The sequence below is a fragment of the Parasteatoda tepidariorum genome, chromosome 1 (assembly GCF_043381705.1).
Source record: "Parasteatoda tepidariorum isolate YZ-2023 chromosome 1, CAS_Ptep_4.0, whole genome shotgun sequence".
Classification (NCBI taxonomy): Eukaryota; Metazoa; Arthropoda; class Arachnida; order Araneae; family Theridiidae; genus Parasteatoda; species Parasteatoda tepidariorum.
In genome coordinates this window covers 28,526,269-28,541,912 of record NC_092204.1, presented here as the reverse complement: position 1 = coordinate 28,541,912, position 15,644 = coordinate 28,526,269, and the positions used below count along the sequence as shown (strand labels likewise).

General features: G+C 29.2%; 1 protein-coding gene across 2 annotated transcripts in view; it reads right to left on the bottom strand.

The window, feature by feature from the left end:
* LOC107449821 (cell adhesion molecule Dscam1) overlaps positions 1 to 15,644 on the bottom strand; it is a 356,610-nt gene that overhangs the window by 101,343 nt on the left and 239,623 nt on the right. For both annotated transcript variants that reach the window (XM_071177996.1, XM_071177997.1), the window contains exon 5: positions 6,179 to 6,296. In XM_071177996.1, the coding sequence (XP_071034097.1) occupies positions 6,179 to 6,296 (118 nt within the window). The remainder of the gene's footprint in view (positions 1 to 6,178; positions 6,297 to 15,644) is intronic.

Below are 15,644 nucleotides of genomic sequence, written 5' to 3'. Positions count from 1 at the left end.
AATCATTTAAAAAACATAGAGGCAGTCATTTTATCAAATGATTTCATAATAATTTTTCAAACTAAATTCATATTTAAACATTGGGAAAATAGCACTCAATACAATTTTTAGTCGCGTCCTTAACCTTTTAAGAGTTTTTTACTCACAGAACAAAAGTTTTAAAATTAGATTGCTTACTCCGTTTCATATTTTATAATTCAATTAAGCTCCCTGTCTGCTTATTAAATATTTATCTTTTTTTCTTAAATTTATGAATCAAGTTTATGCTGAGGATATACGCTCCGCACTGTAATTTATCCTGGATTTAAGCTTTAATCACCAATGAGATCACTCATACCTTAAAAGTGGAATCAAGTGAATTGCGGTGAGTTTTTATTTTAAGCTTCCTAGATAAATTTTTAACTAAATTAGCATACCCTATATCATTTAATCTTTCAGGATTAAGTGGGTATTAACTAGAGGAATGGTTCTTCTCACAAACTAATTAAAATGTATGATGGATACATTTTTGTCCATTAGCATAGTCTGGTGATTATCAGTACCTTGCCACTGAATTTCTCTTTTCAATGCAGCTAATTTTATTCAAACAATGAAATTCAGTGTATAAGAAAACTTTAAATCATCGATATGTATTAAAGACTTTTTTCCCCTAGATTAACTTCAAAATTGAATTACAGAGAGTGACATGGTAAAGAAGTTTTGAGTGTTTCACGTAGTTTAAAGTAGTATGGGATTTTTTTCCAAATATACGGGACGATTTAAAAATTTAAACCAAAATGAGAGAATAAATCAGGCATACAAAAAAATAATTTAAAAAATCCTATAGGAGCACACGTTCGCAACTACTCACATAACCACTCGTGGGAGTTGAAATTTATACGCTATTTAAAAGAATAATTTCATTTTATATCTATTGTTGAACAACAGACCCAATGTTGAGTTGATGACTATCAAAGTTCTAGTTCGAAGCCTTGTAAGTTTGAGTTCAACTCAGAAGACAATGCAACTTCAGGATCAGGCGGGGGCAAATTAGAATTCATGGAAGACTTTTTGATGAAACTAACTTGCATTTGCGTCACATGGAGAGGAAAACACAAAAATCATGCCATGGTTAGCTCAAGGGCAACTCATGATCCATCTACCACTGATGACGCATTGTGGTCAATTCTTGCCGGCCTCTGCCACCAATGAGCAGAAATTGTTGAAATGAAATATCATTCCAGTTGCTGTAATTTTAAAAGGGTGCCACATTGAAGGGTAAAACTAGTCGACATGGTACTGTGGGGAGTTTAGTCTTAGACTATGCCAACCTTCATCTATCAAAAGGTACCTCATGATGGAATCAAGTTAACATGTCTTATATACTAGTGAATTGGTATTTAATATTTATAGTGGTAGTTACGCCACAGTACTACTATATTTCAAGGACACATAATAGAATTTTAAACTTTAATAACGTTTAAATAAATTTGCACAATATAATGGCTCAGGATGAAAATTTCCTAGAATTTCTAAGATGCACCTAAAAAAACATCTCAGTGTTTCTGAACAAACATATTCTGTAAAGTTTTCGAAGTAATTTTTAAGTTGTGTTGCATCAGTTCCGAATTAATACTTTGACTCAATTTTTTTTCTCCATTATTTAACAGGATTTACACATAGCATTTCCAGCGAGATAGATATCACATTAAAAAAGTTCGAATTGATAGTATAAATATATATTATATACATGCTGAAAAAAATCTGGTAAAATTGTCCTATTTTACCGTGCTTCCGCTTTCTTTTCTAAGACAAATTTTGGTTTTAAAGCTAAAATATATGGTAAATAACCTATTCACTTGGTAATTTTTCCGTTATATGGTAACGATTTACCGAAAATTCTAGTTATAAAAATTATAGTTCTTTTTACTACACAATTGGTAAAAAATAGAAAACTGAAAAATTAAGTTTAACCTAATAAATGGTTCTAAGGTATTATACCCAAAGAAAATTCATGGTCTAAGGTATAAGAGTAAAATTATCAAATTTTACCTCATATTACGAAACCATATTTTATTGTTAATTTTAGCAAAATCGTTAACAAAAATACCGAGATTTTTGGTGTTTCTATAGAGCTAGAAACACGGCACATTTTACCATATGCTGGTTGTTTTGACCATATTTTTTTTCGCGGTGTATATTAAATTACATTGCATATTTCAGGTCAACTCCTTGAATTGTTAAGATTGATACTTAATTTGAGAAAACCCGATCATTAGAATTAAATCCATTCATTGTGAAATTCACCATATCCTGGTAGTCTGAGAAAAGATTTGTTACTGATAGTAACATCCAGTGCTGAAAATTGGGGAAAAAATATTGTGCCCCAAAGTCATTTTACTACTTACTAGCTGAATGCATCATTTGTGCCAATAATAATTTAGCAATTTTTTTACGTTTTCCTTAAGCGATTTAATGCCGGTTTTCTATTATTTTTTCTTTTTAGTACACAGCTCATTTTTTATTTCAATTTGCACAGATTACCAAAATTAATTAAGCATCATTGGAGTAAGTAATATTATAACAACAATCTATTGTAAAATCTTTTATGGTTTCTCTAAAAGAATAAGTACCATCCTTTCCTTTAATTTTCTTTCTTAGAACATACCCTATTTTTTATTTAAATTATTAACTAACAATAAATGTAATCAAGTATCTTTGGCGTCAATAATAGTAGTACTCTTTCCCTTTAAAAATAAGTACTATTCCTCCATTAATTTTGCTTTTCGATACTTAACTTATTTTATTAAATTTCAATTAGAGTTGATTTTCATTTATATAATTTTATAGATTCAAGTTTTAAAAGCATGACTATAAACAAAATAGACAAGTGGTTTCAAATAACTTCAAAAATACTAATTTAGTGGCGTAATTCATGAATGCTATCATGTTCATGCTGATCATTGAGTTTATCTGACAAAATGATTAAAAAGTAAATAAATTAAATAAGTTGCTAAAAACTTATCTTAAATGAGAGCTTTAAGCTATAAACTATCACTGATGTAATTTTAAAATATTTGAAAGAAAACAAATCGTCTGTAGCAGTGTCATTTTTATCAACGATGAGTCAGTGAAGTTTATGTCACTAAGTCAATGAAAAAATGCTGTTTTTCATAATGCTCTACCGAACGAATTGAAAAAGTCAAACAAATTTTTATATCGGGGGCTAGATTTGCCCCTTGCAACTACTGTCCAAATTTCAAGATGATAGAACAATAATCAATTAATTGAGTAGCGTAGTTGAATTATAAGAGACGCACACATACATACAAACAGACAAACTCTCCCTTTTATTATTATAAACTTAAAATTTTCCTTTCGCGATTTTTTGCAAAAAAAGTTATGAGCTTGTCATTTTGAATACTATTTTCATAATTGAAGATTGTGAGAAATAACTGCGAGAAAATCGCATTCATGGAGGAAATATTTTAGTTGAAAGAAAAAGGGGCAGTGAAAATTTACCTAATCACATCTCCTTTGTCCCAGAAATAAAAGGTACCATAATCTATGAATCGTCTGTCACTAGATCTTTTTTAAACTCTTATTGTATTCAACATGATTAGGACTGGGCGATATTAAAAATTATGTATCGTGATGCATCGTCAGTTTTGCATCACGATATAGCGATGTATCGCGATGTAGTATTTTTGAATTTCATTTACTTGTAAGACACAGAAAGTCAGATTTCTATCAAAACTTCATAGTCAGATTGATTTAAATCAATTTATAAATTTGAAGATACATATGTTTTGCTTAAGAAAGATATTAAATAAATTGACTACAATGTACAAATCTTACTTAAAATATTTATTGAAATGCTTATTTAGAAATTAATAATACGCGTAAAACAATGTGTTAAAAATTTTTTTTAAAGCATTTTTTACAAATTAATATTTTCTTGTACTATTACGCATAAATAATTACATAATTATTAAGTTCGATCGTAATGTTCAATTTCTAAATGAAACGTTAAAAATTATTTGTATGTTTAAAACAAAGCGCTAAATAAATTTTAGATAAAAAAAACGCTTTTAAAACACTATTTTTTATTATTATCATTTCAGTTATTATAGTTCATTTACGTCACACTAGAGCTGCACAATGGGCTGTTGGCGACGGTCTGGGAAACATCCCTGAGGATGATCCAAAGACATGCCATCACAATTTTGATCCTCTGCAGATGGGATGGCACCCCCACTTCGATAGTTCGACGACCTGCACGAGAAGTCGAGCACTTTACGGTAGAACAGTTTAACGAGGACCAATACCGCACACCCTCGGTCCCTACGCAGACTGATCGAAGTGGTCACTCACCCGCACACTGACCGCAGCCAGTGATGCTTGACTTCGGTGATCTGCAGTGAACCGTGTCTTAACGATCAGTCAACTGCGGGACTTTATCATTTCAGATAAATAATTAAATTAAATTAAATAATGACCGAATTATGAACGAAAAACAAAGTAAGATTTAATTTCATAAAAAAAAAAAAATTTGATATTCGATAATATATTTAGATAATTAACAAATAATATGAAAAGAATATTTTTAAAAAAAAATTATTATACTCTCTAATAAAACGAAGTGCTAAATGATTTAAAAAAATGAATAAAATACGCAAACCTTTCAAATTTTTTTGTATAAACAAAGTTGATTGACTTATGTCCAAATCCAAATGACAAAAATAAATTTTGTTTTAACTTTATTTCTAAAAATAAAAACAACAAGATTTATAAATTTAAAATCAGTAATAAAAACTCATTAAATTATTAGAAGTTTCATCCAAAAAGTTTTTAATAAATTAAAAGAAAGTAAAAAAATAACCTAACAAATTCAATTCTTTATGGGCGCCTAAATTAGATTGCCGATAATTTTCACATTTAAAAATAAAAAGAAGTTTTTTTTAAAAAAAAATTATCTAATTAATGAAGAAACTCTTCTTTATATATTCTTTTCAATAATAGATTGCCTTCAGAACAAGGTAACATCGGCGATCACGAAGTTAGTCCCACTGAAAATAATCTACAAGAAAAGTCGCGACAAAGAAAAAAAAAGCTAAGAGGTGCGAAAAGGAACATGCGATATAACGATATGTGTTCTCAAAACTCTGATTCTGATTCTACAGCTCACCAATCGAGGCCATTCCAACATAACGAAACGAACATCGTCTTCCACAGCGCGAGTCGACATCGGAACGTAAAAGAAGAGTCTTATATCGCTATATCGTTTTCTTATATCCTTGCGTGTCTTTACTCGACGGCTTAAATCAGATTTCTGATGCATCGCCTTGAATGAAAGTCGCTGTATCGTCTTGGCGATATATGCGTTAAATCGATATGTCTCGATACATCGATTTATAGCCCAGTCCTAAACATGATCTAGAATTAATATCAATATACAATATTCTTCTTCAGCTGTACCAGTCATTCATATGCTTATATGTGTAATTAATCGAATAATCAATTTCCAAATAATTGAATCGTTACTAGGGTAATTTTAGATGTTCGTTGCCACATTACGCTTTAAATTTACATGATTTATTCAGAATTTGATACAAAATATCAGACTTTGATTTGTGTAAGACTGTCGGCATTTATCTTCACTTGTAGATTTATACTAAAAACTAATTTATTTTATCTTGTTTTTTTATTGAATAGTATGCATATGAATAAATAAAGATAAACAACGTAAAAAGAGCACGAATGCAAAAAAAGAAAAAAGGAAAACAGACTATGAAGAAGCAATTGGTCTTAAAGAAACGTTGGTTTTCTAAGCGTATACAAGGGGAACAGCTCACGTATTCCTGCTATTTTATTATTATTAATGTATGAAATTTATACATTACTTAATTACCTACTTAATTCTCTTATTACATCTCATATTAGGCGTGTGAGTGTATAAGTACTCTTTAGTATTTATACTTTTGGAACGTGCGGTCCCGGGGAAGCATTTCTAGCAACTAAAAGGAGTTAAAATGAAATCTAATTCTACTTATTTCACCAAGAAATTATTATCAAATGATACACACAAATCATAATCTCATGATATATATGCTTCATACATTGTCTGTTGGTTTTTGGCATTGTATACAATTCCGGATTTACATTTTCCCATTATAAATGAAACAAAATATTATTGTACCTGTAGGCAGGGGGAGGATTTCCCTGTGCGACGCAGGACAGCTGTGCGGCTGAACCTTCTTCTGTCCTCACCTGTCCTTGACTAAATGTCACTCTTGGCAAGGTGGAAGCATGTGGCTCTGCAAATATATATATAAAATAAACTGATTAGTATTCCAGTGAAATGTAGGTTTCAACACACGTTCCAATCAACAAGGTTATGATAAACAATATTCTTGAGGAAATACTTAAGTATGGTATAACACACTAGGGGTCACTTGATAAAGATGAAATTTTTTTAATGAACCAAATGAAGTTTTTTATTAATATACATCAAACCTAACTAATAAGTGATTCGAATTAGTTATTCGAATTACTCAGATGATTCGTTTTGTCCAACTCTACAAACTATCCAAGAATAATGTAGCAAAATGGCACTAGTGGATGTTTTAATATTGGGTAATATCACTTTCGACGGAATTGCAGGTCCCACAACAAAATCTCATTCTATTCATCGATTTACGAGGGATTTTATAAAGTCTGGGGGTAATAAACAATAAATATTACTAAGGAAGCTTCATGAAAGCAATGTTTGGTCCCTGGAGGCTTCCGTGAAAAGAGAAGAGAGCTGCAAACAGCATCCCAGACGTGATATAAGTTTGGACATCTGGCTGGTTACTCTATTATCTGAATCTCTTTCTAATTTCTAATCCCATACAGCCCTATGTGACAGTCGTAAATACATGAAAATAATTGTCCTATTAATAAATAATATAATCAGAAATAATCTATATTATTCATAAAAATAAACTGGTGACCAGCAATACCTTCGAACAATCTTATAAATGGCTCTAAGATCTCAGTTTTATACATCAGAGAAGAGTACCTTCCTGATTTTCCACATCACAGGAGATCTCGCTCAAATTAGAGCAGTTAGCACAAGTAAAAAATTTTTTTCGATTATTATTGAATTAAATATTAAAATGTAATAAATAGTTATTAAACAATATTTTTTGCCAGGTACTATCTTTGAGTAAACGAGTTTTATAATTGTGGAAAAAGAGTATTCAGAGTAATTTTCTTAATAATAAGAGTAATAATAAGAGTAAAAGAGTAATTTTCAATCTCTCTCCTGGCTCAATTATTTGGTATTTATTTTCTAGATTGATATACAAAATCCTCATATTCTAAAAGTCAAGAGCCCAAATCGGTATAAAGCGAAAGAGCATTTTTCCGATTTAATAACTGCATCTTCTGCACAAAATACTAACTACATAAATTATTAAAGTTAAATTTTGGAACCAATTAGATTTCGTATTAGCACCACTAGATCAGAATCATTGAGAAATATACGTATTAGATTTGCCATTCTAATGCTAAAAATTAAAGAGGATGATGCTTTTTTCAAAAAATGTAGCAAAATGGCAACACTTTCCAAACAAATGGGTTTAGTGTAAGAAAAAAATTATTAATTACTTTTAAAAGACGAGTTTTCATTTTTTTGTAATTTTTTATTAAATTTGTAAAATTACTTTTAATTGTTTAGTTATTAGTTTTATTTCAATTTTATAAAATACTTGTATGCTTTTCTTAGAAATTTTGTGTGTTGATAAAGATAAAAATACATTTCGTAGAGTAATTAATTTAAATGTGTTAATTTTTCACTATTTTTCTTGTTCTTAAATTTATTTCTTGTTTGAATAAAATACATATTTATATCAGTGACATGAATCATTCATCACTTTAAACGGAAAGAAGAATAAATACATAAAAGTGTTGCCTACCTTTAGTGCATAAATATTCTTCAGTAAATTATCAATATTGATTTTTTATCAGTTCAGAGTAAAATATATCATATAACAGAATGAAATAAGTAATAGAAATAAGTGATAAGTAAGTAATTGAAAATATGCAGAAATACTTGTTACGAATAAATAAACTGAAATCTAGGTTAAAAGATTAGATATTTTTAAGTATGTACAGAAATTCATGTCTTAATTATTTTATCATGTCTTATTCTAAGTCATGTCTTAATTTGATAAATATTATTGAATTGAAACAAAAAATCTATGAATACAGATAAGTATTATTTTTTTACTGTAAACAAAACCATACAGAAGTGAACAAAAATATGATTGAAACAATAATTTTTTTTTTAATGGAGGGCACTTGGGGGTTGTCCCATTGGACACAGAAATGCCAGAACTGCTACTCTCTTCTCGTTACCCAGTGGGCACCTGTGGCAAAACCACGGCGTTGGAGCAGCGTTGCCCACGTCACACAACCATAAACCCGTTTATAGGGCGAGTCACATTCACACACTCACACACAAAGCAGAAAGGACATAGAACACAGAGAGAAAAAGAAACATCCATGCCCAGAGCAGGATTCGAACCCGCGACCAGTGGTTTCGCAGTCAGGCACGCTAACCACTGGGCCACCAGGTCGGCTCATTAAATTATATGATGTGGAATGTTTACCACTCTACTCTACAGCAACAATTAATCGTTTGTTTTTGATGTTCCAAGAAGGCACAATGTTCCGTTAACTGGAAAGAATCTTTAAGAAAAGCGTAACTCAGGATCGACCTTAGTTAGAAAAATATTAGCTTTAATTATTTAGTTTTTATAAAGATATTCTTAAAGTGCGGATTAAAATGCATATAACTATTTTTGAAAAATAAAGGAAAAGCTTAGAGTTAACTCCAATAACCACACTAAGTAACAGTTACTACAAAAAAAGTATTTTTATTAAGATTTAAAATTAAAGTAAACCAATATCGAGCAGGAAAATGTTTCGCTGGTTTCAAGCGGTTAATGTGGACTAATGAATTTTCATCGCTTTTAACTCATAACTTTGTAGCAATCTTTATTTCATTTGTGCTTTGATAAACAATTAACAAATAAAAGTTTTTTATATCTTTTTATATCATAAAACAAAAAGATTTCCTGTTGTTCAGTATCTTCCTGCCTTTTTAAAACTTAGAAAGATTTAAAATGTTTAAGAAATGGAAAAAACAAATGTTGCTGCCAATCTTCTTAACGGAATGTCTCAAGAATTTCAGATTGAACAAAAAAACATTGTTATTGTTGCGAACTGAACTGAAGTAATAACTGCAAGTAAAAGACGACGACTCAGTTTCAAAACTACAGCCTTGTTATGCTTCAAAAGTTAAAATTTACTTCCAGAAGTTTCTTTTACTTTTACGCATGCATGTATTTTATTCAATTCTTCAGCAGTAACAGATCTTTTCGGATTTTTTTTGAGGGTATCATACGAAAAGGCTCCAAAGGGCTTTTGGCAAAATGTAGTAGCATTATGATACGCAAGATTTTGTCTGCTTCAATTTCACATTTTTCTTGTCGAAGGAAATATAAAGCTCAAACTTTTTTTCTTACGTTTAGATGAGATAAAGCGAAAGCTGTTTCGTATTTAGAACTGTTAAAACTATTTTAAAATAACGCTTTAATAAGACTCTCTGTATTCAATTGGAAAAGTGTAAAATCAAGAAATGAAATTATCAATAAATAATTTGTTTGACTATAAGAGCTTTGTTCTGAACAAATTTTTCAAGATGGCGAATCAGTTTGATTAGTAGTAGTACGTATCTATGCGAAGTGAAATGAACTAGTTTTAAATACAAAATGTCTCTGTTGTAGTTGTTTATTTTATTGTTTTTAATTTACGAATGTCAGACAGTTTTCATTTGACAAAATAGTTTCATCAAAGCTGTACGCAAGCTGCAAACAATATGTACAGCAACTATTTCTGTATCATTGTACAGAACGGGTACTTGTTGTATATATATGGAAGTCATATATTTTAATTTTTTTCATCATATTTTAGTACTAGGTTTATATGCAACTGTGCATGCAGCTACATACATCGTGCTTGTGAAGTTAAAATCTTAATAAAGATTTATTATAATCTTAATAAGATAAAAATTAAATAAAGATTTCTATTGAAAATCCGTGCTTGATGTTAAAGTAACTGTAATCATTTTCTGATGGCTACGGTGAGAATTTGTATACATATTATTGGCAAAAAGTACTTGTCCTCTATTCCATTTTCTGTTTAGGCTAAAGCTTTTTAAACTGAAGTGAAATTCTGTGCTGGATGAACAATATCAGTTTTTTTTGGTTACTTCTCTGATGATTAGGAACCAGTTCGTGCTATTTTGATCACTACAAGACAAAATTAGGAAATTTTATGCCAGTGGTCGATCGACCGCTTATTAGAACATGTGGCTAAGATTTTCAAAAATGTAAACTTTTTAACGATTAAAAAAACTGTTGATATTGCTAATGTAAAACATTTCTTTTGAAACATTTTTCGAAATATAGTAAACATTATGAGCTTCATTTCTAAAATGATGAAATATTTTAGGAAATAATCGGAAAATACAGTTATCTTTAGAACAATATAAAATAGTCCTAATTTCGTATTTATTTAAAAAAAAACAATAATAAACTTCGTATTAAATGCGTTTTCGACAAACAAATAGTAAACTGCTGGCGACTTGGCAGACAAAGTTTAATCACCATTTATTACATATAGTCACTTTACCGGTAATTTTACCCTATATTGGAAGCAGTAACTTTTTCTACCTCTTTATATTTAAATTAGATTTAAAATATGTATGTAGTTAGTTTTTTCAAGTTAAAAAGTTTATTTCTTTCCTCCGCTAAAGTTTTAGTTTTTAAAAAGCATTCAGATTTAACTTTGGGTAAAATATAAGTACAAGATTTTCTATAAGTACAAGAAAAATTATAAATGAAATCTTTTAATTGAATGCAATTCCAATTTATGTGAAAAGTGGGATTTTCGAGAAGACTTGGAAATTTTCTAAGCTCTTATACTATTGATTTATATTTTTATGGTTTTACGTTCGAACCACGTTGAATATAAATTCGTCAATTGTCAACTACATTATCTTACACAAGGTTAACTCATTAAAAACAAGGTTATAAATAATTACAAAAATATATGGAAGGTTGTAGAGAAGTATTGCCATAAATCTTATCATAGCTTATTTTACGAAGTGATATTCTCGAACAGTTGATTTGGCTTTTGTCGGAACCTGTCATTTAAGTGAAATTATGCATTCAAATTTGTTGCAATTCATGAGATATGTATTAATTTGTTTATTTCCGCATTAAGAAAAAAAGCATGGTCAAAACTACCAGTATGTGGTAAAATTCACAGTGTTTCTTACTCTAAAGGTATTACAAAAAGTGCGCTAGTTTTTTCAACAGCTCTTTGATAACGACTTTTGGTAAAATTAAGAATAAAGTATGGTTTTATTATCATGCTATTCGGTTGCAAATTAGATAATGTTCGGTAATTTTATCAAAAGAGTTGTTAATTTTACCAGAAAAAAAGGTAATTTTACCAATACTAGTAACATTTGAGATAACATAAAAATGTTCTGGTTGATAGCCTCTATTTTATTTAGAAAGCGCTTGTTAACTTTAGTTGGGGACAGTTAAGAGCTTTCATTTCTATGTTAACAATAAACTTACATCTACAAACTTTTATGGCTTTCAAAATACATATTTGTAAGTATAGAAATCTCTATAAAAGGCTGTACTAAATCAGTAACTTTATCCCCACTTAAATGTCCAGTACAGTAAAATGGAGGTTGTGGGCTCGCCTCCAACCGCAAAACCATGCATATATCTATCTATTTATATTTCTCTTTCATGACGAGAAAGTAAGCCCTCATTTATTTTTTTGCATTGGCAACAAAGAATTAAAATATCAAGTGGGTGAACTGTCATAAGCATAAAAGCGCAAAGGTATATATTTACAAATTTCTGAATGAAAATTCGTTTCTCGCGTGAATATCAGAAACGTGAAAAAAAAAACTTTCGATAAGTCAGAAAGAATTGAAAGTTTAAAATCGAATACCTCATATCAATAAAATATTTTATATTATGTTCTAAGTATACTTATGCAGGTTCAATAACAGATTTTATAAATTTAGTGTTATAAATATTCATTGAAAAATGAGTATTAGTCGAGATGTTACGCTTTCTACGTATAATAAAAAAAAGCGTGCTCGACGAGTTAAGGAAAGCGTTGATGACAGTCACGAAACTTCCAAATATTTAAAGTCATTTGACAGCTTTACAGTGATAGCTCGAACTTAAGAAATTTTTATTGTGTTTTTAGCAAAGTTGGGAATCTCTTTATTGTTATAGTTTTTTTAAAGCACAATTTCTGTTTTATTTCTACTCTTTTTTCTACAGCATGACATTTATTTCAATCTAAATTATTTTTATTTCGATCACTTTTAAATGACTAAAGATTTAACATTCTTAAAGAGGAATTAATTTTAAAAGTTTTGACAATAGCTTTAAATTCTTAAGATTTTACTCTATCCGTGCTTATTGTGCAATATAGTTTTGACTTCTTTGAAAGAAGGCGATTGCAAATAAATACTATTTGACTCATAAGGAACATAAATATTTCAATTTAGAAAGTGAATTTTGACAAGAATTATTAAAAATTAAATTAAGAATTAAATTCCGACAAGTTATTAGCCTTATTTGAATGTAAAAAAAATTATATTGTATTTTATAAAACTATATGAAATTAAATGAAATGCTATATATTTTATGAAACTATACAACACAAAATTGGTAACTTGCACGACCTCTTTCATTTTAAATATCACATGGTAAAAAGGCTCCCTACCTCCGCTTTAGAGCTGCAAATAAAAACCATCCATACCGTTAAATAAAATTTTCAGTTTTGTAGTTTTACTAAATGTGAGGTAATAAGAACTATAATGTTGAAAATTTTTCCATAACAAACAGACAAACATTTAATATCAGTAACTTTACATTTTACAAAAACCACTCCGTTTAAATCTTTATTGTACTATAAGAATATCTCATATTTAATTATCTGCTTCAAATAGTAATGCGATGCCAGTAGTATCGGAAACGACAGTTAAAAATTTGATTTATACTGAATTATGAAGAGAGAAATTAAAAACGCGACTATTTTCAACTCGACTGTTTCTTTTATTTCAATAATAAAGTATTCACTGTTGTCCCTAAATGTCCCTACTGTTGTCCTGTTAATCCCTATTGTCAGTTAAACGGAATACATTAGGATTTCTATTTTAGGAGTCTGTTTAATTATATAGTAAAACCCTATCAACTGTTTTCTCATCCCATTCCAGAATGAACTCGGCAGTGGCAAATCAGCTTATTTCTGCCAGAGAGGAGACTGATTAACTCCAGATCTCACATGTCGAGAAGATTACGACTTCATTTCATAGCATGGATCATATTGGGGGATGGATTTAAATTTTTCGAAATTTTTGTTTGATGGTTTCATACGAATGAGAAGCAGAAAGGGATTTTTCTGTTTAAAGAACAGATCTTAAAAATGGGGCCATTCAAATTGGATTTAAAGGGTGATTGTTATCAAGGATGAATAATTCTCGTCACATGTGTTCAATTTAAAGTTATGAAATTACATAGGAAATAATATTATTACTAATTTTTCTTTTTATTAAAGGTTTTGTCACTATTTTGTTATTAAGGGATAAGCACGGTTTTAAATTTTTCTTATTAGTGAACTGTGAGATGAGTATATCTATTTTTAAGGCATTTAAACTTTTATTCCACGTCGATAAGTTTGCCTTCTGCTTTCTTTCTTTTATCCCAAACTCATTTTTAATTGCATTGTTATTTTTTAGTGATACATACGCATTATAAAAAGTAAATTTTTATCATAGGATAATTATTAAGTTGAAAATATAAAGAAAGCTTGGAAAATAGTAAAGATTAATGAAAAATTATAAAATAATATATATATATATANTATATATTGAAAAGCTGGAAAACAAAAGAAATGAAAAGATAATCAGCTTCATCAGCTCACACGAATATATCCACAGTAAGGAGTAGATATTTTCTAATATTGTATCAATGTAGCCAAAGCAAAATAAATCAATACAATAGGGTGAGGAGCACTGAAAAGAATTGAAACAAAATAAAACACATTAAGTAAAAAAAAATCACTCCAAAAACAGAAAATAAAATGTCAAGAAAAAACAGAACAGAACACAAAACGTAATCTATAAAGTGAATGGCGAACTAAAATAAACTTACGCATGCCGGAATCTTTCAAGAATGATTTAAAATATTTTCGTAATAAGATTGCCAGATAACAAAATATGAAAACAGAACCGCAAACGGAGTTAAAAGCGTAAATCGAGGATTTTGTTTCATGGTGTGTTCTTACTGCAGTACTGAAGCGCTTTATATTTATCAAGGAATATAACAAAGAATATAGTTCCCAAGGATTGTCCCGAAAATGAATTTAAGTAAGGAAATAATATTATACTGGATAATTTCAAGAAGTTTATACTTAATAAGGTTGATATTTAATTATACAACTTTAATGATGTTAGAAAATTAACATTTCTTTATATAATATAAGAAGAGAGTGAAATGATAAATACCCAATCACAGATCACTTGCGGTTAGTAACGCACAAAACAGCCAATAAAATTTGAGAATGCATGTGTGCGAAAAGGTAATAATTTTCAATAATGCTGCTTGCTAAAATGTTGCAACTAAACTTACCATCTAAAGCTGAGTGGATCAAGTTTTGCTCATTCATTACAATATTGTTTTGGTTGTCATCAGCATAAAATTGCAAAAGTCGTAAAGGTACTGTTTTCCTTTAAATATTTTTGTATCCCTAATTTAAAGTTATTTTCCAGTACTGCTATTATTGGCGAAAATATTAAATTATGGTTGTGAATTCATCAAATTTGTTTGAACAATATAATGCTATAGGAATATAAATGTTATTTTAAAAAATGACTACTTCGAAAAATCACTTCTGTTCACCAATATATCTAATTGTTTATAATACTAACAGATAGTAATATTTGGACGTGGGAAGTAGAGTTACAAGCGTAATCATACAGAATTTCTTTTAGTATATATATGTCAAGTGAATAATTTCAACTTTCGTAGAAAAACTGTTTTCCGCCAAGAAAAGACAATTATTGCGAAGCAATCATCGGGGTTGGTGAGCGGTAGCGAACAGAGGGCTTAACCCCCTATTAGCTAAAAAAAAGAGAGTTAAATATGATTTGTTTGTTTTGCATAGATTTTTAACCAGGGATTTGCCCGAATTGGATTTGCACATGGCAAAATAAAAATAACATATATATTAACAAAGTAGTAAATAACAAAGCGGAAATAAACATATATATTAGTAAAGTTTTTAGTAAATTTATTAATAATAACTTACGATTAACTCATTGATTTTAAATAGAATTTAATTACTTTTGTTGGGTATCCGTTGCTTTTATCAAATTTTGAAAGAGTTCGTCTATTTGGTTTTTTTGATAAATAAACATTACTAAATTAAATTATATTCTATTAAGTCTATTCATTTGATTAAAAATGTTTTTAAAAGCATTAGAATTCTATAGTAATTAATATATACAAAAA